This window comes from Rhinoraja longicauda, chromosome 1 (genome assembly GCF_053455715.1).
Source record: "Rhinoraja longicauda isolate Sanriku21f chromosome 1, sRhiLon1.1, whole genome shotgun sequence".
Classification (NCBI taxonomy): Eukaryota; Metazoa; Chordata; class Chondrichthyes; order Rajiformes; family Arhynchobatidae; genus Rhinoraja; species Rhinoraja longicauda.
This window is the reverse complement of record NC_135953.1, coordinates 77355138-77382326: the sequence shown is the minus strand read 5'-3', so window position 1 is coordinate 77382326 and position 27189 is coordinate 77355138. Positions and strand designations below refer to the sequence as shown.

General features: G+C 43.7%; 1 protein-coding gene across 1 annotated transcript in view; it reads right to left on the bottom strand.

The window, feature by feature from the left end:
* The window catches only part of ppargc1a (peroxisome proliferator-activated receptor gamma, coactivator 1 alpha), a 474789-nt gene that overhangs the window by 81506 nt on the left and 366094 nt on the right, over positions 1–27189 (bottom strand). The window contains exon 2 of the mRNA XM_078400596.1: positions 25043–25222. Coding sequence (XP_078256722.1) covers positions 25043–25222 — 180 coding nt within the window. The remainder of the gene's footprint in view (positions 1–25042; positions 25223–27189) is intronic.

Genomic DNA, 27189 nt, shown 5'->3' with positions numbered 1-27189 from the left:
GACAGCGAGGCGCAGGGGGAGGGCGAGGGGGAGGGGGAGGGATGGCAGACGTAGAGGGGGAGGAAGGCCAAGAGGAAGAAGAAACATCTTAAAGCCAGTCACCCGCAAGCGGATGGGCCCATGCCCACACCTGAGCCCACCCAAAGGGTGCCTGTTGGGCCCGGAGAGGTCCAGGGGGGACCTAGCGGGGCTCAGCAAGGAGTTGAGGAGGTTCAGAAGGGGGTGGGGGAGTTCCACTTGGGAGCTGCGGTGGCCGAACAAAGGGATGAAAGAGAAGAAGCTGGTAGTGTGGAGGTGGAGCACTCCTCCTTTATGGAGGACACCGTACCACCGCACATCAGTGGGGCAAAGAGAAGGCGTGGGCCTCTTGAGGAAGAGCACGGTCCTGGGCCTAAAGTCAGGGGGCTGCCTACCTCGATACCCTCCACTCCGGTCGAGGCTGGTGGTCCAGGACTAGTGTCCTCTGGGCCGGAGGTTGTCCCTTCGTCCCAGGGGCCTTCTGAGGGTGTTATCTCACCGGTTGTTGGGGTTGGCTGCCCTGGAAATGTGTCCCCTGGGATGGAGGACAAGCAGAAACAACCCGAAGGGGGAGCCTCGTCTGTAGAGGTGGATTCCCAGCCTGTGCTCCTCATTAGAGCTACGAGAGTGGCTGAGGGGTGTGCTGCCCCACCGGGTGAGGAAGTAGGGGAGATGCCAGAAGCACCGGCTCCTTCAGTGGGCCACAGTGACGTTACTGCCCTGGTGGTGGAGGCTCCGAAAACACCAGCTCCTTCAATGGGCCACAGTGAGGTTGCTCCCTGGTGGTGGAGGCTAGAGATTCTCTGGGTGATGCTGGGGGAGTGGGTTCCCTGGGTGCGGAGGGGGACGGGGCTGTTGGGGGGTCGTGTCCCTCAATCGGGTTCCGGGGGTGAATTCGGACCGTGGGCCCTGGGGGCGCCCTGTTTTTGTTCTTCCCCAGGCCCAGTTGTAGTGGGCGGGGAGAGTGTGCAGGAACCTGGCCATTCACTGGCCGGCTCATTGCTGGCAGAGGCATCAGGACTCTCCCTCGACACTGATCCTGGGGGTGGGATCATGCCGGAGGGGGGGGGGGGAGCGTGATGTAGCCAGCTTACACAGTGAGGAGAGCGAGCTGGGAGCCAGCGGCAGTCTGCCGAACTTGGACCATGACCTTGAGTGCAGTGGGGGGTAAGATGTTGCTTCAGGTGTCAGAGGGTTGGCAGAATGCCCGGATTCCAGTGCTGTGTCTCGAGCGGCCAGTATCTGGGAGATTCAAGAGTTTTTGAAGGAACACCAGCGCAGTAGGAGCAAAGTCCGGGGAGCTGCCGAATGGTGGCCAGACCTGGGGGGAGCTATCCGGACACTTAGTGCTATCCTTCACAGTAAGGATAGTGGTCTTCTTGAGCCTGAGAAGCGTCAATTTGGGGAATTTTTGAAGCTCCTAAGAGAGAGGGGCTCCACTCCCACAAGTAGTGTGTGGAAAAGCCGTAGTGTGTCTTCAAGTTCACAGTAGCTAGCCTAAACATAAACGGTGGAAGGGGGGACCTTCGTAGATTTCACCATCTATCAGTCCTCAGAGAGGGGAAGTATACAGTGAGTTTTCTGCAAGAGACGCATACTGTTGTTAGTGATGAGCCCACCTGGGTCCTGGAGTGGGAGGGGGGGGTCTACATGAGCCACCTCAGCACAAAGTCAAGTGGGGTGGCCTTCCTCTTGGCCCCGACTTTCCAGCCAGAGATTGTGAAGGTGCAGGAAGTTGTGCCAGGCCGTTTGCTCTATCTGGCCGTGATCCTGGATGGCGTGCCGTTACATTTCATTAACGTGTACGCCCCCAGCAGCGGCACGATACAGGCGCGTTTACTTAAGGAGGTGACTGCTCTGTTTTCCTTGGGGGGGATTTCAATTGCACCCTTGAGGCGCGAGATCGCTCTGGTACTCAGTGTGCCCCTGCAGTAGCGAAGAAGTTGAGAGGTGTGATTGAATCTTTTGAGCTGGTTGATGCGTGGCGGAATCTCCACCCTGATTCCAACGCGTTTTCGCGGAGGTCTGAGGGGGGTGGTTCCCGTATCGATCGTGTGTACATCTCCAGAGCGTATGTCTCCCGGGTCTCGGTGGCCTCTATGCGGCCGGCGCCGTGTTCGGACCACTGCCTGGTGCGAGTGGACTTTATCCCAGCGTGTACATGGGCTTGGTCCGCCTACTGGCACTTTAATAACCAGCTGCTGGAGGATCGCCGATTCCAGGAGTCTTTCAGGCGGTTTTGGTGAAGTGGAGTGAGAGGCAGAAGGGCTTCCCTTCCCTTAGGCAGTGGTGGGATGTGGGAAAAGCTTACATCCGTCTTTTTTGTCAGGGGTACACGTGGGGGTCGACCAGAAGGCGGGATGTGGCGGTCGAGTGACTCGAGAAGGAGTTACTCGACGCAGAGTCTCACTTGGGTCAAAACGGTGAGGACTCCTGTGGGTGAGGAGAGTTTCAGGAGAGGAAGGAAGCGCTGAGGGACCTGCAGCTTGAGCGGTCCCGAGGTGCTTACGTGAGGTCACGAGTCCAGATGCTGCACGATCTGGACCGAGCTTCACCTTTCTTTCTCTCTCTGGAGAAAGGGCGAGGAGCCCGCAAACAGCTCGTGGAGCTACTCGCAGACGATGGCTCCTCTGTCACAGACCCAGAGAGGATTAGTGCGTTAGTTTCGTCCTTTTATGGAACTCTGTTCTCCGCGGATGGTGTCAGCGGGGAGGCTCAGCGGGTTCCGTGGGAGGGGCTACCGACTATAAATAGAGAGGCGTTTGAACAGCTTGATGACCACTTATCATTGGAGGAGTTGACTGGTGCCCTGCACCAGCTCAGGAGGGGCAAGTCCCCTGGGCTGGATGGGCTGACGGTTGAGTTTGTTAGAGCCTTCTGGGATGTCCTGGGGGACGACTACAAGAAAGTCCTGAGGGAGAGCCTGGCGACCGGGGAGATGCCCCTCTCGTGGCACAGGGCAGTCATTGTCCTGCTGCCCAAGAAGGGCGAACTCCGCCAGTTGAAGAACTGGTGCCCGGTCTCTCTCCTCTGTACAGAGTATAAAGTTTTTGCACGAGCAATGGCAAAGCGCCTGGGTTCCGTGCTGTCCCAACTGATTCACCCGGACCAGTCCTATACAGTCCCTGGCCGGTCCATCCAAGATAACATCCACTTGGTTAGGGACCTGATCCATCTGTCCCAGGGGACCAGTCAGTCAGCTGCTTTTCTATCCCTCGATCAGGAGAAGGCTTTTGACAGGGTGGATCATGATTGCCTCTTCGGGACACTGCAAGCGTTTGGATTTGGACCACATTTTGTGGCCCGGGTCCGGCTTTTGTACACCGCAGCAGAGTGTCTTGTGAAGGTTAACGGTGCGTTGTTGGCATTCGCTTTGGGAGGGGGTTACGCCAAAGGTGCCCCATGTCTGGTCAGTTGCACTCGGTCTGCGTGGAGGCATTCCTGTGGCTTCTTCGGAGGCGGTTGGCAGGCCTGGTTCTACCAGGACCGGGGGTGGAGGTGGTTCTCTCGGCCTATGCCGATGATGTTCTTCTTACGTTTACTGATCCTGTTGACCTGCGGAGGATGCGCGAATGCCAGCAGGTTTTCTCAGCTGCATCGTCCGCTAGGATCAACTGGAGTAAGTGCTCCGGACTTCTAGTGGGCCAGTGGCAGGTGGACTACCTGCCGGAGGGGATGAAAGATTATGCGTGGAGCACCACGCACCTCCTCTACCTGGGGGTCTACCTGAGTCCCACTGAAGATGCTTGGCCGGCGAACTGGCAGGAGCTAGAGACGAAAGTCGTCGCCCGGCTGGGACGCTGGTCAGGCCTGCTTAGGGTTCTTTCTTTCCAAGGTAGGGTGCTGGTCATAAACCAGCTGGTGGCCTCAATGTTATGGTACCGGCTGGCAACTCTTGTCCCGCCCTTTACCTTTGTAACTGCTGTACAGAAGAGGCTAGTGGATTTCTCTTGGGGAGAGAGAAAGCACTGGGTCTCCGCAGCAGTCCTGAGTCTCCCGTTAGAGGAGGGTGGCCAGTCCTTGGTATGCGTGCGTACCCAGGTGGCGGCTCTCCGTCTCAGGACTCTGCGGAGGTACGTGTACGCGGAGCACCCTCCCAGATGGCACGCTCTGGCCATGTATTTTTTCCGCCAGAGGCATTGCCTAAGGGGGGTTTTGTGGCTCCCGGTGGCAGGCATCAGTCGACCCGCCACACGGGACATGTCAAGTTTTTACCGCGATGTGTTCAGAGTGAGGAATTTGGTCATCTTCAGTCAGCGCGTTGCTCCTCAGGGGGAGTGGGGTGTTGTGGCTGCGAGGGGGGCCGGTCCTTACCCTGTCGAGGTGGGTTGCACAGTAGCTTCAATGTGTACCATCTACGAAATACATTCACTCAGGCTAATCTGACAGCACCTCCCAAACCTGCAAGCTCTACAGCAAGATTAACCAGGACACCAGGCACACAGGAACACCACCATCTGCAGGTTCCCCTTCATTTTGCATTTCATCCTGGTTTGGAATATCACCAGTCCTTTATTGTTACCGACTGTGAATCCTGGAATTCCCTATTGAATGGCAATTTTGGAGTTACTTCACCAGAAAGACTGCAGTCAGCCAAGAAGGCATCTCTCTACCATCTTCTTGAAGACAATAAGCGATAGACAATATATGCTGGTCTTGACAGCAATGCCCAATCCTGAAAATAACATATTTCCCATCATCAAGAGTGGGCTTTCAAGGAGATATCTCCCCTTGGCAGATATTTATGTGTTCATCGTAATTTACTGCTGCTTGTGACGGATCTACCTTGTTGATATACATAGTGTGCTACTCTCTGTGTTTATCACAAGTGATCTTATGTTGTAGGTTTACCAGGCACAACCATTGTTGCTGCTAAGCTCTTCTGCATCTTCATTGAAACAGGGTCATTCTATTCTCTGAATGCTAACTGTGAAATGAGGAATCTGCTATTGGTTTCCAGGATGCAACAGACTACAACTCTCATGCTGATGGCCCAGAACATCTCGTGGATGCCTGTTTTACAGTTTGCAACACCTGTTTCAAATCGGTCCTAATTCAGATAGTGATGTTGATACAGAAAATAATAAATGGAATGGTAAAGTATAGGATGCTGATGCCGGTTTAAACCGAAGATAGACACAAAAAGCTGGAGTAACTCAGCGGGACAGGCAGCATCTTTGGAGAGAAGGAATGGGTGCTATTTCAGGTCGAGACCCTTCTTCAGACCCGACCTTCAGCCTCAACCCAAAACTTCACCCATTCCTTCTCTCCAGAGATGCTGCCTGTCCCACTGAGTTACTCCAGCTTTTTGTGTCAATCTGTGGAATGGTAAAGATTGGATTTCATCACCGCAGGAACCTTTCCTTGGTCGTCCCAACCAATCCGTCAAAGCATTTTCATCCGAGACTGGTGTGTTGGTGAGAACTCGATTGCAAGCCTTCCTTCCTTGTTGGTTTTTCCCACACCTGTCATAGGCTAGGTCTGCTAGTTATGTCCTACTGGAGCCATCCAGTTTAGTAATATTTGGGAGTCCACAGCCACTCGGCACGGTGGTGCGGCACGGTGGTGCGGCACGGTGGTGCGGCACGGTGGTGCGGCACGGTGGTGCGGCACGGTGGGCGGCACGGTGGGCGGCACGGTGGGCGGCACGGTGGTGCGGCACGGTGGGGCGGCACGGTGGGGCGGCACGGTGGTGCGGCACGGTGGGGCGGCACGGTGGTGCGGCACGGTGGTGCGGCACGGTGGTGCGGCACGGTGGTGCGGCACGGTGGTGCGGCACGGTGGCGCAGCGGTAGAATTGCTTCCTTACAGTGCTTTCAACACCAGAGACCTGGGTTAGATCCCAACTACGGGTGCTGTCTCTATGTGGTTTGTACATTCTCCCCATGACCGTGTGGGTCTTCTCCAATATCGGTTTCCTCCCACTCTTCAAAGACGTCCAGGTTTCTAGGGTTAATTGGCTTGGTATAAGTGTAAATTGTCCCTAGTGTAGGATAGTGTTAATAAGCGGGGATCGCTGGTGGTGCGAAGTCAGTGGGCCGAAGGGCCTGTTACCGTGCTGTATCTCTAAACTAAACTAAACACTCTTGGTGATGGAACTTCTCCACACAGAGCTTGTTACACTCAGGGCAACTTCAAAATGATGATTGAAATGGAAAAGATATGACATATAATTTATTTTGTGACTTTGGATTTTAAAGAGGGTGAAGATTGGACCTAACATTGTATTTTAATGTTGAATTGTCAATGTTTCTGGAGTCATTGGGAAGCAACCCATTTACTTGGATCGTGAGTGTAAGCACCACTTGGGTTCACATGTGGTAAGTTCTGAAGATATCAGGACCTGTCCTATTAACAGTATGTGGGCTGTTAAGAATAAATGCTGTATCATAATAAATGTTATGGCTTCGGGTGTTTAAGTCACTTGTCTGGCCTGGACCCTACTTATTAGATACACCAGGAAAATGCAATGCAGGAGTCATTTTCAGGCACGGCCGAGTGACTCCCACGTCAGAAATCTCCATTTGTCATCCCATCTCTCAAATGTAATTTTAAGAATCAAATAAAAGTTATTTCCCACTCTCCACCCCCCATAAACCATTTAAAAAAAAAGATAAAGTAAAGCACATGTATCAAATCCAGAAGCAGGAAACCTCTGTATTCCTGGAATTTCCAATAGTTTCCTACTAAAGGGAAGCAGTGGTAGAGCTGCTGCCTTATAACACTTACAGCACCAGAGACCCGTGTTCGATCCTGGCTCCGGGTGCTTGTCTGTACGGTGTTTGTATGTTCTCCCCATGACCTATGTGGGTTTTCTCAGAGAACTTCGGTTTCCTCCCACAAGTGCCAAAGACATGCAGGTTTGTAGGTTAATTGGCTTGGCATAAATGTAAAAATTGTCTTTAGTGTCGGATAGCGTTAATGTGCAGGGATCGCTGGTCGGTGCAGACTTGGTGGGCCAAAGGGCCTGTTTCTGCGCTGTATCTCTAAACTAAACTAAAGCTGAAACAGTGATTGGTGAATTCCATTTTGACTCCAGTCACACAACAGATGCTTCATGAACGAACTGAACGAAAGATGCTTCATGTTACTGTTTGGGACAAGGCTAGCAAGGCTAGCAATATGACCAGGATTGAAGGTGTCAGTGTCTTTAAACACCTTCCACACTATGGTCAGAATTTAAAAAAAGGAGAGAAACAATCAAATCCTGGATCCCATTGCAAGTGAACTGTGAATTTCAACTACAAAATGGGAATCGTGTTATGTATTATTTTTCCCACTGAGCAATAAATTCTAAATTGTTGAAACAAATTATTCTGGTGTTCTGACATACATATGAATGCAGACCATATTAGCAGCCTGCGCATATGGGTGGGCTTAAAACAATCAAAAATTAAAACTAAATTGTGCTGTGCTTTCAATATTTTAGTTGTAACATGTTTAGGCAAATTTCACCCTTGTCCAAGGTATAAAATAAAATAGATTAACTCAGAAGAAAACTAGCTCATATCAGATTAGCGTTTTCATTGGGAAGGCTTATACATGTGCAAAAATAATATGATGGTGCTAACAGGGAAATCAATTTATTAACACCAGTTATATACAAAAGCAGAACAAATCATTTTCTCCTTTTGAAACAGCAAAGATTCTCTGTTTTAAAAAAAATAGGGTCTGCTTGATCTGGCCAATTTACACCATGCAGGAAATGCATTATATTTGAACGCTCTCTTAAAGATATGACTTGCATTCACTACAAATGTCCAAGACAAAACAGAAATTATTAGATGGCTTTGTAACTAAGCCTAAGAGTAGGTTGGAGGGATACAAAACTCAAAAGGCTCTTAGACAATCTTACTCTCTGGCTAAATATAGCACCACTGAAAAGACTTGCCTTGTGTATTGCTGGCACATCAGAGCATACATAATACAGAAGGGAACAAATTTGACGATTTTAACAACTTAACAACTGCACTATTTTTACAAAGCAGATATTGTTGTACTTCATCCAAATTTGCACACACTGGGTTTAGAATGTCTAATGTAGAAGGATATTTTGAAATGCGTTCTACAGCTATGAATTTGCAACTTGATTGACAGTGCCAAGGCATTTTTAATCACTTTTTCACACTCAATGGAGACTTTACTGGCTTGTTGTAAGACAGCTGACCTGTTGCCACTGTGCATTTGGATTGTAACCACAGTACACTGTGTCCTCTATGACAGAACTGAAGGCCCTTTATAATTAGATTGACCATTTGTCTCTAGTTCTAGTAAGGATAAGAAATTCAGCAGGACGATGGCAATTGCCCTTTAGCAGATAAAAGCACTGCCAAATTGCAGTGGATTAGATCGCACATGCTTCAGCGTAGGTGGGCGTGTACTGAACACTGAAACTTGAGGACTGCCAAATGAAGTGGTAATGAACGTGATGGAATATTTGCGTCACTGGACTGTGACCTGCACATTTGTAATATCCACATCATGTGCCTGGGAGTGGAAGACAGTGGCTGCGAGAGCGGTTAAACATTTAAAGTTGACACAACAGCTGTTTCATCCCAATTCAAACACATAAGCAAAGACACAGTTGAAACAGGATCTAATTAGTTCTGTGCAGAAACACATGGACAATCTGAACAAATGCAACAAATAAATCAAAAGAAAACATCCTTTATGCCAAACCCTTGAAACAACAGATTTTGAAACATTTGCTCGATGAAAAGTTTAGTTTGCATTAATACAGCAATTCTTCTGGAAGTAAAAATATTTATTTTTAATGATGAGATGCTTTGCTTTAACCTACAGTGCAAGGGAGCACATTTGTGAAAAAAAACCCTACTTTCACTTGCCACCCTGCTTTCTATATTTCACCCACTTATTTGACAATTGCTGCCTGCTAAAGTGTGAAAAAAAAATCAATATTCAGTAATTTCACCAGTTAATTTATTTTCAAGTAGCTATTATTCTGTCAGAGAAACAAATGTAATTTTTCAACGACAGCAAAAAATCATGTTCTGAAATCAACTTTCTTCTGATTAGAAATAAAGGTGCCACAAATCATGAACAATGGCATGTATAGAATTTTTACTTATGAACTTCAAAGCAATGTGCCTCAGTACCGCACATGTGAAAACAAATGGAAAATGGACAACATTTCAGCTAAAAAGTGGAGACACAAGACATTGCAGGTGCTGGAATCTGGAACAACAAACAGTCTGCTGGAGGAACTCAACATATCGGGTTAAAACCCTGCACCAGGTAAATGCTCAGAGATGCTGCCTGTCCCGCTGAGTTACTCATGGAAACAAATACTAAGTCCTCAGTTCAACTTTGAATTTCTACAGACTATAAAAGGAATCAGATAATTGGCCTAATCCTTATAAGGGGTATGCATGAGAGCTTGGAACCTAATACCTTAAGTTTCCACATCCACAACTCTAAGTGGGAACTAATATCTCACAGCTGAACTGCATGAGGTGAAACTACACCTGATTGGCGGATAGAGCAATGGTGGGCTGCATCATTCAGTCCACCAAAGTTCTTTCTGACAGGAATTCAGCAACCTTCACTGCTTTGGCTAATTGGCTTCTTGTCTCCCTCCAAAACAAAGTTTTAACCTAAAAGACCTAACCTTATAATCTTGTGTCAATGTTCATACCGCTGGGGTGTAAACTGCCCAAGCGAAATATGAGATGCTGTTCCTCCAATTTGCGCTGGGCCTCACTATGACAATGGAGGAGGCCCAGGACAGAAAGGTCAGATTGGGAACGGGAGGGGGAGTTGACCTGCTGAGCCACCGGGAGATCAGGTTGGTTAAGGCGGTCTGAGCGAAGGTGTTGAATGAAACGATCGCCGAGCCTGCGCTTGGTCTCGCCAATGTAGAGAAGTTGACATCTGGGACAGCGGATACAATAGATCAGGTTGGAGGAGGTGCAGGTGAACCTCTGCCTCACATGGAAAGACTGTTTGGGTCCTTGGATGGAGTTGAGGGGGGAGGTAAAGGGACAGGTGTTGCATTTTCTGTGGTTGCAGGGGAACGTACCTGGGGAGGGGGTGGTTTGGGTGGGAAGGGGCGAGTGGACCAGGTAGTTACGGAGAGAACGGTCTCTGCAGAAAGCAGAAAGGGGAGGAGATGGGAAGATGTGGCCAGTAGTGGGATACCGTTGGAGGTGACGGAAATGTTGGAGGATAATTTGTTGTATACGACGGTTGATGGGGTGGAAGGTGAGGACAAGGGGGACTCTATCCTTGTTACGCATGGGGAGAGGGGGAGCAAGAGCGGAGATGCGGGATATAGAGGAGACCCTAGTGTGAGCCTCATCTATAATGGAAGAGGGGAACCCCCGTTTCCTAAAGAATGAGGACATCTCTGATGCCCTGGTATGAAACACCTCATCCTGGGCGCCCTACAGTTTACACCCCAGCGGTATGAACATTGATTTCTCTAACTTGAGATAGTTCCTCTGTCCCTCTCTTTCCCCTCCTCCTTCCCAGTTCTCCCACTAGTCTTCCTGTCTCCTACAAGATCCTATATTTGTCCCACCCCCTCCTCTGACATCAGTCTGAAGAAGGGTCTTGACTCAAAACGTCAGCCATTCCTTCTCTCCCGAGATGCTGCCTGACCCGCTGAGTTACTCCAGCATTTTGTGTCTACCTTCGATTTAAACCAGCATCTGTTTTTTTTCCTACACCTATAATCTTAAACATCGGCAGGATCAACAGCAATGGTCATAAGAAGCTTACTAACATAAAATAGAATTACGAGTAGGCCAATTGGCGTTTGAGCCTGCTCCACGATTTAATAAAATCGTGTCTGACCCCAACCTTGCCTCAAAATACTTTTCTACATTCTTCTCATACTCGTTATGGCCTGTATTTCAAATGTCTGTCTATCTGCACTTTGAACATATTCAATGGTTCTGCCTGCACAACCCTGGGGTGGAGAATTCTAAAGGGCCTGTCCCACTTTAGGCGATTTTAAGGCGACTGCCGGCGACCGTCAAAGTCGTAGCAGATCGCCGACATTTTATTTTACCCGACGACAATGACCACGATATTGCCGAGTCAGGTCGAGATTACACCATCTTCGGAAACATCGCGAAAATTCCCACGCTGTCAATGCTTCTCCGGCATCCTAATTTTCGCTGAAATCACTAACAAGTCGGTAAGTATTGAGAGTTTTGAACTATAGTATCTTGTATGGGTTACCTAAAAACCAAGCATCACTGTAACAAGGCATAAACTGGATTTACTTCCAGTTTACTAATAGATGTATTAAAAAAAAAAAATTAAAAAGTGGTTGTGGATTTTTGTGAAAAATGTATGGCCATTCTTTGAAAATGTACAGGAAATGCATATCTGGTTTCTGGGTTGCATATCTGGGTTGGGAGCCCACTTTAAATGTAATGGCTGATGGCCATAAACATCGCAAAATTCCCACGCTTACCTGACCGTCAAACTGTCGCCTCCAATCTACCTGTCAAATTTCCTGACGGTAAATAAATTGGTTAAACACAAGCATTTTATGGTATTTTGAAATGACTTTACTTATTTTAATATAATGTGCTTCTAAATGCATCTAAGGCAACTTTGCAAACCTGGGGACAGCAGGCGACAGCGCCCGCAATAAGCAACGATACCTGGCGACAAGCCAGCTGTCACCGAGAAATTTCACTCCGGATGATTTCTCAGCGATGCGCTGAGATCCACTACGATTCTTAGAAGACTCCTCACGATCATGCCCGGCGAACCGTCGGCGACAGCATAGTCGCCAGCTGTCGCCTTAAAATCGCCTAAAGTGGGACAGGCCCTAAAAGATTCATCATCCTCTGGGAAATGTAAAAATCCCATTTTATATGGGTGACCCTTATTCAAAAACTAGGCTCTCTAATTCTAATTACTCCCCTTCTAATTATAAGCTCCCATCATATATCCTGTCCACCCCCCTCAGCATCTTGTTTTTCCAATATGGATAATTCTACATTTTCAATGTTTTGTTTCATATACCAACTTCCTGTCCATTCACTTAAGTTATCCACAACACTGTGCAGACACTTCACAACTTGCAAACCCATCTGTCTTTGTACCATCAGCAAATCTGGCTTATGGGAGACACAATTCTATCATTAATATTCAATATAAATGGTTGATGTCCCAGCATTGATTCCTGTGGCCCACTAGGAGTTACCAAATGACAATCCAAGAATAACTTATTTATCCGTACTATCTATTTTATGTTATTTAACCACCCCTTTGTTCATGCCAGAATATTATTCCAATCTCAAGTGAACCTATTTTGATGTGGGAACTTTTTATATGTCATCTTGTCAAACCGTTTCTGGAAATCGAAATACATTCATTTCCATCCCCCCTATTTGTACATCTCAAAAATCTCACAGATTTGTCAAAGACAATTTCCCTTTCCTTAATCCATGTTCTCTGCTTGTTGTCTAATCTATATACTAAAACTCTCGTTTGTTTGTTCCTCAACTACAGCCAAAACGGTACACGATAGCACGACAATTTAAGGCCCACCTTACTCACCGTCGTCCCTTTGGTGCTAATAGAAGAAGTTTCATTGAAATTGGTTTAAAGTTATTCAAATTTTAAAGTTTAAATCTATCTCCTAGGAAGGGAGGGATGGAGGGAGTGAGGAGGTGGAGGGAGGGGGGGTGGGAGGGGGGAGGAGGGAGGAAAATGGGGGATGAGGGGGATGGAGTGGGGGGAAGGGGAAGGGGGAGGGGAGGGGGTGGGGGGGTAGGGGGAGGGGAAGGGGAGGGGTGAGGGAGGGGGGGTGAGGGGGGGTGGTGGGGAGATGGGGAGGGGGCAAGGAGAGGGTGCTGCACCAATGCAGGAGAGGTTTGGGCCCAACGGGTCCACTTTGTCTAGTGGCTTTCTAACTATGCTACTGATACCTCCTTAACAACGAATTCCACCATTTTCCCAGTGACAGGTTCGGCTAATTGACTTTCTATCTCACTTATATGTGGTTTTCCAGTCTTAAAGTCAAAGAATAATAGTGTGGAAAGAGACCCGCCAGCCTGATTTGTCTCTGCTGGCCAAGGTGTCCATCTAAGCTAGTTTGATTGCTCACATTAGGCCCATATCCCTCAAAAACTTTCTTCTTATTAGTGGTTAGTATGTACTCATGTTGGGCATGATTTGTCGAAATAGCATGCAAAATGTTTTTTTCAAAATGTCCATATGACTAATATACTAATAAAAAAAACACCACATACCTGCCCAAATGCCTTTTAGAAATTATTATTATTGCACCTGCCTCAACCACTTCCTCTGGCAGCTCACTCCATATATTGTTCGCCTTTTGTGTGATGAAGTTACCCCTCAGGTCCCTCTTAAATCTTTTCCCTGTCACCTATGCCCCCTATTGTTTTTATTCCACCTCCATAGGAAAAATACTGTGTGCATTCACCCTATCGATATTCCTCATGACTTTATACATCTCCCTTAGATCACTCCTCAGACTCCTATGCTCCAGGAAATAAAGTCCTAGCCTGCTCACCTGATCCTGTTCCTCAGAAACCCCACCAATATACTTACCCACCACTGATGTCAGGCTCACTGGCCTGTGGTTCCCTGGTTTCTCCTTGCCACTGTAAACAACCATTCTCATTAGTCACCTCCCAGTGTCCTGGATCATCAACCGTGGCTAAAGATGATGCAAATATCTCGGCAAGGGCCTCTTCCCTTGATTTCCACAAAGTTCAAAGATCCCCTTGGTGATGCCCTGGAGATTTATCCACCTTAATATGCATTAAGACCACCAAAATCTCTTTGGTAATTTGAATATGATCCAAGCCATCACAACTCATTTGTTTCAAATCCTTAGTTTCCATGACCTTCGCAGTAAAAAGTGAAGAGAAATATTCAGTACAATCATCCACAACTACTCTGTGTCCTGCACTTCTATGCTCACTCCCCCAAGTTTCCCTGATCCTCACTTTTCACCCCACCAATCTTCACATCCAACACATCATTTTCTGATATTTCTGCCACTTTCAACGTGATCCCTCCACCAGTTGCATCTTCCCAGCCCCACCCCTCTCCTTTCCTCCTTCCACAGAGGCCCCTTCCTTCGCAACTCCTTGGTTCATTCATCCTATTCTACTCAAACCAGCTATTTGTGTCTATCTTCAGTTTAAACCAGCATCTGCAGTTCCTTCCTACACGTATTCCCTGTATTGCCTCTGTCAACGTATTCCCTGAACTCTAGTGAGTATGGACCCAATGTTCAATCAGCCTAAATTCTTTCCAGGAATTAATCATGCTGAAATAAAATGTTGAAATAAAAAATAATTTTTCATTCTTCCTTCCAATGTGGATAACCCTGTATTTATCATGTTCTGTTCGATATACCAATTTCTTGTCCACTCAATTAACTAATCCACATCCCAGATTCTTTGTGCCCTCATCTCAGCTTAATATGACTTGCTAATTTACTTTCACATTCTATCTTCCCCTTTTTAAATATTTTTATTTAGTTATCCTCCACTTATTTCTAAATCCAGAGGGTATACAATTTTGTCCTCAGTGCTGCATTGGCAATTGTACGATTTTACATTTGATATTGGAAACGTAGATTTGTGCTGTTACTGTTGATGTTACTACAGACTTTCTGCAACCCTTTAGCATGTGAGACTGCTGTTCTATGCTGCATTGCAGAGGTCAAAGTCAACTGCATAAATGAGGCATGTTATGCTTCTAAATTCTATTTTTATGTGGAATATGCATGAAGCTAAGGCCACTGGTATCTGCAAATTTCATAACAGCACAAATGTACATCAATGTAAAAGAGACAACAAAACCTCAAAGCCCGGTCAGTGTGCACTGTGATGCCATGTGGAGTGACAACACAATTAGCGATGTAATCTCACGCTTTGGCTTTGCCTATGCATGTTACCATTCTAGCCTGATGCACAATCTCATTTTAGACATGCCCAGTTGATTTATTATCATTCTGAAACAGCAAAACTAATTTTTGACTCTCCTAATGTGTGTATACTACACACACATAAAACTAAGGATTAGTCAGCTTGAGAGGATTACACCAAACGTGCATCCAAGCAGTTATGTGTTTTATTTCCCTTTTATTGAATATTACTTGAAATCTATTGGCTGTTTTAATATCATACAGGTACTAGTCTGAAACTGCTCGCTGCAATACTCTGGCAGCTTAAGTTAAACTGCTTTTGGAGTAATTACAAAATAATCATTATCCACAAATTGAAATAAAATCATGGCAAACATTCTAGCAATCTTGTAATACTTCTTCACTGTTGAATTAACACCACAGCAATGTTCAAGTGTTTGTAATTCAGCAGGTAGCCACTCCGTGGCTCAGTTGAATACGAACGTAAGGAATTTAATCCTCGTTTTTATATGGGGCATTGATGTTGCCACATCTAATGTAGCTTCTTATTTAAAGTTGTTAAAGTGATGGAAGCAGTTCGGAGTAGATTTACTGGACTAATACCTGAAACAGTAGGTTGTCTTGTGAAGAAAGGTTGTCCAGGCTTATATTTTCTGTAGTTTAGTGAGAGTGAGAGGGGATTTGATTGAAACATACTATATCCTAAGGGTTCCTGACAGAAGAAAATAGTGAGGACGATGCTTTGCACCTTCCCATTTCCATACTGATGTTTTTGTCCTGGACCACTTGCACTGCCAGAGTGAGGCCACTCACTAATTGGAGGAACAATACCTCATATTCCGCTTGCGTTTCTTACAACACAATGGAATGAACATTGCATTCTCCAATTTTAGGTAACTAACCTACAACAATCTTTCCCCTTCCAACTACATCCCATTCTCGGGCTTCACATTTTGTGCTTCTTCTCCTAGTCTTTTCTTTTCTATCCATCTCTGGCCTTTGTCCACCCATTTGCAAATCAAACCCCCCTCACCTGTATCCTAATCCCTAGTGGGACTTTGTGCCGCTAGACCTCTCTTCCTGCTTTCTCCCCCTATTACAACCAGTCCAAAGAAGGGTCCCAACCAAAATCTCACCTATCCATGTTCTCCAGAGATGCTGCCTGCTGTGTGTCAGGTACTTTGAACCTTCTTTTGCTGGAATCTTTAATACTAGATCTGATAACATTTGAGCTAATTTCAAATAATAATATTCAGAGGCTTTCTTTTGTTATGCCTTTGGCAATGTATGTGCATTAGTTCTTTGCATTCCTCCAGTTTTCTACCTTCAACAACAGAGAAGATAATGGGCTAGAAATTTTAATATATAAACATGTAAAATAATATGGTGTTGTATAGGAAAACAATACTGTTTTATACTGCATTAGGAGAGCTAATTTACAAATAGAAAATTATAGAGGTATATATAATTATTCCTCGCATGGATAGGGTAGACCACAGGAAGCCTTCCTCCATGTCATAGGTAGACAACATTCAAGGACACCAGTTTAGGGTAAAGAGGATGAGATTTAGAAGTAAATGAGGGGGATCGTCTACAGCCTGGGATGCATTGCCTGAGAGAGTGCTCGACAACACATGACAACACATAAGAAGTGTCTAAATGAGTACTTAAATGGTCATGGAATAGAGGGCTGTGGACCTAATGCTGGGCATTGCGATTAACACAGAAGGATCATGGATGATCCGAATAGCCTATTTCCATGCTGTGCATTTCAATGATTCTCCATTTCTATTTTTCGCTCAAGCTTCCTTTCTCTTGTTCAGGCTTATTCTTCTGGTCAAGGTCTTAGCATTTCTGAAATGCAACCATGCACTTCAGAAAGGATACGTCACAGCACCAATGTCAACCAATTGAAAGCATTGCTGTACACCTGGAGATCTATGTGCATGGATACATCGGGGGTACTGCATAGAGTATTGGATTATTTACTTAAGGGTGAAATGCACTGGAAACAGATTTGTGGTGCACTCGACTGATATCTGGAATAGATGGCTTGTCTTATAAGGAACATTTGGATGGTTTTGGCTTTTATACCTGAACTTTATGAGACGGAAAGATGACTTGATTGACTCTCCCAAAGCTTACAGTGAGGAGCAAGAAAAGTCCAGGGAAATGAGGCAGCACAACCATCCCACCATATTTTCTCCGCTACATCAGTTCAGCTAAGATTCAACGACATCTACCAAGAAGGCATTTATTTTATATTGCTTAACATATCTGGAAAATGTCTTGGGGCTAGCTGAAGAAACATGTTGTACAAAAGGAATGCATGCTTGATATATCTGCATACACACAAATCCTAGCCCTTTTCATGACCTCAAGATGTCCCAACACACCTTCCTACCAAAGCATTATTTTTGGAACTGTACCAATTTTATACTGTGGTGAAGGTGAATTCAGGTAGCAATATGAAAACGTCTGGTTCATACCCTTTTATGTTAATGTTGGTTGTATATAGTGGTGCATTATTTTATAATAGAAGTTTGGTGAAGCAGGATTTTTATTTGCCTGATGTCACTGTATCTCAGTACACATGACAATAATAAATCAATACCAATAACAATTCATGGGGTTCAGAAATTCCATCCATTTTCTGCTACCTGCTGCCTAATTTATTCCACATGCAAAGTCAATAATGGAGAATCAAATTAATGTGTAATTGCTTATACATTAAGCCAACGTGCCTGCAGTGAGCAGTGATTTTATTTTTGCACCACACTGTCTTAGCTTAGTCTAATTGGTTGCTTGTTGGGTGAGGTGTTTTTCAATTTAAAACGTACTCCAGGACTTACTCAATGCCTGGGGACTTACATATGTAACAGCCTTTTGAATGAAACTTTTAGGTTTTGTTCATACATTCACAATACTTCTAAGATTGCTTCAGTGCTCGGCTTAGAAAGCATGGAGTTGTTTTTGGACGACAATTTTTCCTCAAGGAGCACCACCGGAAAAACAAAGTGCTCACCTACCACTACTTCTATTAGTGGGATTTATTGCTCTTGAAAGTTAATTAGCATTTCACACAGTTTTTTCTACCTGTGGTTATCATTAACCAAGGAATGATTAGGAAGGTAGACATGAGGATCACTGGTGGAACTTCTCCTGGGCTGGATAAAGATTTCGGTTCTCAGGAGATCTCCAACGACAGGTTGCCTCAATTGCCTGCTTTTCTAAACCACGTTGCCTGCCTGAGTGATTTTGGAGTGAGTTCACACAACGTTTGATGGTTTACTCAAGGACTTTTGTGATCAGTGGGCATGACAGGGGCACAATCTGTTTCATGAACAATGAGAACAAAACTGTCATTTAAATGTAATGCAAATGTACTGTTTTGGTTACTGGGTCACTTACTCCATTGCATGCAACGTCCTGGGGAAGGGGAACTATGATATTTTATTCTGGGGCACCGGGCTCATGCCCAATGTCATCCTGTTGACCTAGGCAAAGCAGAATAGAGCCAAATGATAGTGCAATACCTTAAAGCAATTCAGTTGTTGAGAAGCTTCAAAATTGTATTTTTTCCAATGATATATAATTTTGTTTAGTTTAGAGATACTGCACGGAAATAGGGAAACAGGCCCTTCAGCCCAATGAGTTCATGCCGACCATTCCTCATCTATCTGTACTAGTTCTATGTTTTTCCACTTGCTCCTCCATTCCATACACATTGGATCCAATTAACCTATAAACCTGCACATCTTTGGGATGTAGGAGGAAAGCAGAGCACAATAGACAATAGACAATAGGTGCAGGAGTAGGCCATTCAGCCCTTCGAGCCAGCACCGCCATTCAATGCGATCATGGCTGATCACTCTCAATCAGTACCCCGTTCCTGCCTTCTCCCCATACCCCCTCACTCCGTTATCCTTAAGAGCTCTATCCAGCTCTCTCTTGAAAGCATCCAACGAACTGGCCTCCACTGCCTTCTGAGGCAGAGAATTCCACACCTTCACCACCCTCTGACTGAAAAAGTTCTTCCTCATCTCCGTTCTAAATGGCCTACCCCTTATTCTTAAACTGTGGCCCCTTGTTCTGGAAACCTGGTGGAAACCCACATTGTCACAGAGATTTACAGACTCCACACAGGCAGCACCCAAGGTCAGGATTGGACCCGGGTCTCTAGCACTGTGAGGCAGCAGCTCTACAACCTGTCCAACCGTGCCGCCTCTACATTTGGTCTTTTCAACAGGATTGTAAGATAATAATAGAAAATGAATAATAGACAATAATGGATAATGAATAGGAACAACTTAGTTTTACTGTTAATTTGAGTAAAGAGAAAATTGAACAAACGCTTGGCGTTCGCACGGTTAAACATATTGATTTAAAGTGAACAATTAACATCATGTAATATTAGTAAAGTATTGCATCCAAGCAAAAATCGGCATTATACATATTTCTAAAAAATTAAAGATATGCTTTCTATATAATTTTGGAACAAAATTTATAAAATAATTTATCGTGTTACAGCTTAAATTATACAGTTATCTTTTAAAGCTTTTGCAGATTTGATTTTCTTAATAATTTGTGGCAGACTTTGTCAATCTATTTCAAGCAGAGATTAGCTCCTGCAATTTGTTACTCGGCCATATGACTCATGCTGCAGTGTACTCTACCATATGATTCATATTGCAGTGACATTGTGCTGTATTTCACAGTACCTACGAAAAATAGTATGCTTTATATATGGAGAGCTTGAATTTTACAGTTTTAAGGAATGGAAAAAGACCCCTGAAGGCCTACTTGGAAAAATTGTTTTTGATTTTCTTCATTGATAAATCTTTTTGTCAGCAATAAAACATCTACCTTGCAAAATTTACACTTCTATTCGCTTTGCTTTAAGAATGCTGTGCATGGCTTTCAAATTGCACATTTTGACTCCTGACTTGTTAATGGGATGTGCTGGTCAACAAAGTCATGGCAGACTGTAGTAAATTTTAATAAGGCATGATGACTTTGAATATGCATGTGGCATTATTTTATCCAATTTCAATAGTGTTGCATATTGCAGAGACCAAATGTTGATATATTTTTCACACCTTTAATTCCATGTTCCTCCACAAAGAGCACTGTACATATAATATGAACTGAATTTATAGGTTTCTAGGTTGTCAGGAAGCAAACTTCAATAGTTAAAACCAGATATTTACCACAGATAAATCACTCATAATGCAACATATCAGCTTACTATGCCATTCCATCGTATCATTCAAGCTGCACAGATTATAAATCACATTCATACAAACTTACACTAGAATTTTTTTTTAACCAATTTATAATCAATTCTAACATCCCAAAGTTACCGAGCGACAAATAACCTTGCAATAACCTTCTTTAATCGTATAACATTTTACAATGGAATTCAGATTTTTCACTCACTGACATAACTAAGACAGATCTATGTTCATCAGTGCACCTAGACTGACAGTATACATGGTTAATTTTGAATGCATTATATTAATTGGAAATCTTTAAGAAAATATAGGCTGTAATCTGATATTATTTATTACCTGAGAAGAATAATATGCTTTATATATGAAACTGCTTGTGTGCCCATCTGAATCTTCTCCTGTTACTTGTTTAGTCCTTAAAAACTTTGTGCCAGCTTTTATTTTAGTTTAAAGTTTAGTTTAGTGAAACAGCATGGAAACAGGCCCTTCGGCCCATCAAGTCGACAAATGATCACCCGCACACTAGTTCTATCCTACACACTAGGGACAATTTACAGCAGCTAATTAACCTACAAACCTGCACGAGTTTGAAATGTGGAAGGAAATCAGAGCACCCGGATAAAACCCATGTGGTCACAGGGAGAACGTACAAGGTCCGTACAAACAGCACCCATAGTCAGGATTGAACCCAGGTCTCTGGCACTGTTAAGGGCCTGTCCCACTTAGGCGATTTTAAGGCAACTGCCGGTGACTAGGCTGTCGCCGACAGTTCGCTGGGGTGTCGCGGGCATGATCGTGAGGATCGTAGTGGATCTCGGCGTGTCGCCGAAAATCAAACGGTTTGAAATCTCTCGGCGACAGCTGGCTTGTCGCCAGGCATCGTTGCTTATTGCGGTTGCTGTCGCAAGCTGTCCCCAGGTTTGATAGGTTCTCTTAAGATGCATTTAGAAGCACACAATATTAAAATAAGTAAAGTAATTTAAAAATACCATAAAATGCTTGTGTTTAACCAATTTATTTACCGTCAGGACATTTGACAGGTAGATTGGAGGCGACAGTTTGACGGTCAGGTAAGCGCGGGAATTTTCGCAATGTTTTTGGCCTCAGCCATTACATTTAAAGTGGGCTCCAAACCCAGATATGCAACCCAGAAACCAGATATGCATCTCCCTTACATTTTCAAAGAATGCCCACACACTTTTCACAAAAATCCACTTAACCACTTAATTTTTTTTTTTTAATACAGCTATTAGTAAACTGGAAGTAAACCCAGTTTTTGCCTTGTTACAGTGAAGCTTGGTTTTTAAGTAACCCATACAAGGTGTTATAGTTCAAAACTCTCAAGCACTTACTGACTTGTCAGTGATTTCAGCCAAAACCAGGATGTCGGAGAAGCATTGACAGCGTGGGAATTTTCGCGATGTTTCAGAAGACGGTGTAATCTCGACTTGACTCGGCATTGTCATGGTCATTGTCGTCGGGTAAAAGAAAAGTTTGGCGATCTGCTACGACTTTGACAGTCGCTGACAGTCGCCAAAAAGATCGCCTATGTGGGACAGGCCCTTAAGGCAGCAGCTCTACCACTGTGCCGCCCCTATTCATTATTTGTTAATAATGGAGCATCCTATACATGTAAACTTAAAAAATACATATCCAGAAGTCTTGGAAAGCCATGTGAGCCACTCTAGAGCAAGATTTGGTGCCCCTCTTGAAGATACTCTTGAAGAATGGTGCGCAGCCTTTCAGAGCCGAGGCAAAAAGGTCTAGTTTGGACTCCGAATGTCACAAGACAATCCTTCCATGGAATGTATTACATACAAATCTAATCCTTTCCTAGTGTGACAAATATAGATGCAATATATGTGCACATTTGACATGCACAGATAATATCCAACAGGGGTTACTGAATTGAGGGGAAGTGACAACTCGGGTACAATCTGGGTTCAAGTGCACAATCTGGGATACTCAGAGCTACTCAACTGCAGCCACAGTTTAATATGTAGCCTAGGACAGGAATTGAAAGAACATCCACTGATAAATTGGTTTATCAAACTGAGCAGGACAATCTTATTTGTCTGGAACCTTTTGCACTTAACATTCCTGCCGTAAAGTGAATTTTTATGTGATGACATCTATTGAATAAGGAGTGACCAGAATGAAAACTTTGCTCGTATACATTGCAACCTTGAAGCGTTGGCATGGTTGACAAACTGATGTAATGGGTGGATAGGTATCAGATGAAACAATTCGGAAATGTGAAATTTATACTTTAGGAGGCAATATAAATTAGAGAATACAATTGAAAAATAGGTACAATCCTTTTGACAGTTATTATCCTCCCTCTTGAAGTACTTCCTTGAAATTAATACCAACTTCCTCACAGGGCAGTACGGTGGCACAGTGGTAGAGTTGTGGCCTTTCAGCACCAGAGACCCAGGTTCGATCCTGGCTATGGGTGCTTTTCTGAACAGAGTTTGTACGTTCTCCCCGTGACTTGCGTTGGTTTTCTCTGAGAACTTCGGTTTCCTTCCACACTCCAAAGACGTACAGGTTTGTAGGTTATTTGGCGTGGTATAAATGTAAAAATTGTCCCTAGTGTGGGATATTGTTAATGTGTGGGGATTGCTGGTCGGTACGGACTCGGTGGGACAAATGGCCTGTTTCCGCGTTGTATGTCTAAACTAAAAACAAAGTTACAATGCTCCACCTTGAAACCAAATTCATTATTCCGCCGAACTTTGTGACATCTGCACTCATGCCACAATTTGTGCCTCAAACAATCAAGTCTTGTTTAGTCACGGCCAGGTCAGCTGGCTGTCAATGTCATTTCTCAGCATGTCTGCAATGCTGCTAGGACCTCATCCCTGTGATGGAATTATATCAGGGAATGGCCTACTCATCACAAATCTGGGAATGGAGGAAGTGCAGAAGATGATTCTGTATTTTCTTCTGTAGTGAGCATGAGCAGCTTGTCACTGTCCTCAGACTCGAGGACAAATCTTGACCAAAGATCATTCAGCCCAGGATGGTGTCTAGTTTCTGAAAGGTTAGGACTATCCAACCAAATAGGAACCAATTGTCACAATGGTTCAGAGCAAGTGTTAGTGCTCAATGCGAAACTGCAAAAATTGTTGTAACTTTTCAGAAGCTTTTTTGGTAAGTAGTCTGGAGCTGGTCCTTTAAGGATGACAGTATACAAGCAATACAATATATATAGATTAGTTTAGTTTAGAGATACAGCATGGTAACAAGCCCTTTGGCCCACTGAGTCCATGCCGACCAGTGATCACCCATACACTAATTCGATCCTACACACTAGGGATAATTTGCAGAAGCCAATTGTGTTACAAACCTGCATGTGTTTGAAATGTGGAGGGAAACCAGAGCATCAGAAGAAAACCCATGCGATCACAGGGAGACAATACAAGCTTCATTCAGACAGCACTCATAGTCAGGGTTGAACCCAGATCTCTTGTGCGGTAAGGCAGCAACTCTACCGCTGTGCCACTATGCCACCCTTATCTTATAATACCTTACATATACAATATCTTATGCTCTGAGTGGATTATTTACATTTGAAAATAAATAACTTTAAAATTCAAATAAGCATACAAAAGATGTCAATTAAAACATTAAAACTCTGATAAATAATTCAAAACGTCAAACTAAAATGAAATTAATTTTTAAGAAGCACCCTTACCCTTATCATCCCAAATCTCCACCCCATAATTCCCTTTTAAATTATTGGGGTCTTGGATTCTGCACCAGGTCTGACCTGACCTGACCTGACCTGGGCTAAATCCAAGCGATGATTCCTCACTGTATGTCTGGGGATGAGATTGGGCATTGCAGTCAGACTGGTTGGAAGTCCAACATGAGATCCTTCTGAATTTGTCAGTAAAACCAGACTTCTTATCTTGATCATGCATGAGTAGGTTCTACCCAGGTTCTAGACATCACTGAGTGCACATTGGCTTTTCCACTGGGAACTGCTGGGAATCACATTTTTCCCCACTGACCCAATTTTTAAATATATTTGTTATAGAAAAATTCACTAGCAAGACTAGGCTGGAAAAAAGCTTCAATGCATCACAGTAAGCATAATACATTCTGATTATTTTTTAAATGTAAGATCGTCATTTGCCACATTCATCCAGAGAGAGTCATAGTTAAGGACTAATACAGAATGGAATGAAGTCCTTTAGCTCACAAACACAATGCCAAACATGGAGCACCAATTCATCATAATGCCAGATTATTATCCCCACATTCTCATCAATCCCCCTCAAATTCATACACTCTCCTACACAATTGCGACAATTTACAATGGCCAATTAAACTTTTAACCTGCATATCTATGGATTATACGGGAAATTAGAGTAGCAGAGGAAACCCACACGGTTACAAGGAAAACATGCAAACTCCACACGAACGTCAACAGAAATCAGGATTGAACCTGAGTCACTGTGTTGCCTATCATGTTTTAATTTAATTTTAATTAGTTAATATATTTTAGAACCAAAATATACAGTAAGTGGCATTGAAACATAATTTATAATCCACTTGAGTCATTAATCACAACCACACATACTTCATGGATTATAAAATCGGCTCATTCGTGAATTTAAAAAAACATTGCTTTCAAACCTACATATCCTTAATCCTTTTTCAACAACACATGCCAAATTAAAATAAAATAGAACATTGTTTTGAGCTGAATATTTCAGTGCATGGTATTTAGTGCAGATGTTGGAAATCTTTGATTTAAAAAAAACATTTAAACATCTACTTTTGCGATCTTTTTGAGCATTATCTCACTTCAGGTGTCATGTGCACTCAGCAGATTGCAGTTAAATTGATGCAACAAAAACTTTGATTCTTGATGTGTGCCATTTGAATGTCTTACCTCAAAGAGATCAGACGAGTCAGAGCCATACTCATTGGAAATTATTTCCGATTGGTCACTGTACCACTTGAGTCCACCTAGAAAATTTTCTGTGTCCAAGTCATTCACATCAAGCTCAGAAAGGTCAAGTTCAGGGAGATCTGAACACAGAGGCTGGTCTTCGCCAACTAAGGCAGCACACTGTGAAGAAAACAGAACACACTTTAAGATACTTGACTTTACTGAGAAACATTACATAAAGTCATTCACTATAGCAGTAACCACTAAGAATTTTCAGCACCTTGCCAAACACGGTTCAGGCTCAGAGTGCCCAGGAGATTACTGTTAAGAAAAGTCCAAGAACAATGGGTGTTACTACCCTTTAGATTTTGTTCCTGTTTTATTTTTCAGGTAATTGCCTTTGTATTTGAAAACCAAGCTTCAAAGAGAAGTTATTTTTAAATGCTCTCCATGTAGTGTTCAAGGGTACATTGATAATAGGGAGAATAAAAGAAGAAGCAAAAAGATAGATTGCAACAGAAGGAATGATGGACCTGATGCTTCCACCAAAGACCAAATTATGTGCAGATCACCCAGCTGTTGTAAACTTCATTAGTAACAATACCATCATTGTTCGTGCTGTAATTTTTTTTTGAGATTTAAAAAAAAACTAGTTTGGTAAAAATGTCTAACCAAACCACTTTGGTTGAATTATTTTCCAAGCCATCTCTTCTAACTTGATAAAAGCAATTTATGTTAATGTGGTTTCTTATCGGTATATGCTACCATAAAGAGGCCAACAAGTTTGGGACTAGGATTGCACTTCTATTATCCAGAAACTTATCAAAGAGTTGCTTTCCCGACATCTAAATGGCAAAATACTTCCATCATGTGCTTAGTTTTGCCAGTTTGGTGAATTGACAATATAAATTAGGTTTTAAATGCTCACTGAGATTAGGAAATTAACTTCAGGAAATTGGGAGAAAGCAGCTGTCCAGCTATTCATGCATATCTTATTGCCATATCTACACAGTAGTACTAAGCTACTGATTCTTAAATGTTTAAACGTCTCTCACATCGCATGATGAACAGTATTGTGTTGTGTTATATTATAAAATATTTTCTTAAAATGGAGGCTTTGCTTCACATAATCTAACAGCACAGACTTTTGAAGTGAACATAGCTTGGTCCTAAATGCTTTAACAGTAAATAACCTTGGACCCAATTGTGCTGAACTGGATCTACTGCCCAGAGTCATCACTTGTCGTCTCTGCATGTCTGGGATGCATGTGGAGGGCCCATTTCACTGGTCAGCTGCACCCTTGACTCCTACAGTGTGGTCCATATGATCCCTTGGCAGCAAACAGCCTGGGGTGGAGGCATCATTTCCAAATTACCTCTGACAACCTCTGCCAGAAATCAAGCTGGGCACGGAGCTTTGTCATCCATCAATGCTGTCAGCTTTTTAAATGTCTCTGAGATCCCATTAATAACTATTAAAATTGAAGCACCGTTATGTAAAAATGATACCACAAGCAAATGAGTTAAACCACAAAAACACTTGGAGGTAACTAAACGCATTAATTAAAGCAATATAATTTGTTTAAAATTGTGTTCCTGTTTGTCTCCTAAACTGCAGACCTCGAATTCCCATTAAAATCAATAAGGCATCAGATGCTTTGCCAAGTCTAACCTGGCATGGGATCCTAGTGGTGGTTCCCTAGTTTAATACAGGGGAATCCCTGCAAGGTTGTGTCCCGCTTTTGGAGTGAATGTGCAGTGCAGTGGCAAAACAAGCTAACTGGCCCATTTCCTGCCCGATCCGGACTTCGTGCTGAACTGCCATCCACAGCCAACTTGGCTTGGCCTATGTTTCTCAGTATTTGTCTTTACACAATTATTTAATGATCAAGCATGGCACAAAGATGCACTCCTCTTTGTTTCCTGAGTATTGTTCAGTTTCCAGTTTGACATGGTATTTGATGGTTAAAGCCACTGAATGATGGCAGCTTCAGGAAAGGACTGCAGAACTCAATTCAGTGACATCAAAAACCCAGAGTGCTGATCACAATTCACTACTCCCCATTCATAAGTAATGTCACTGAAACACCACTTTAATATTATCACAACAAGGGGAGTTCCACAGAAATCACGTGCTCAAGATGCTC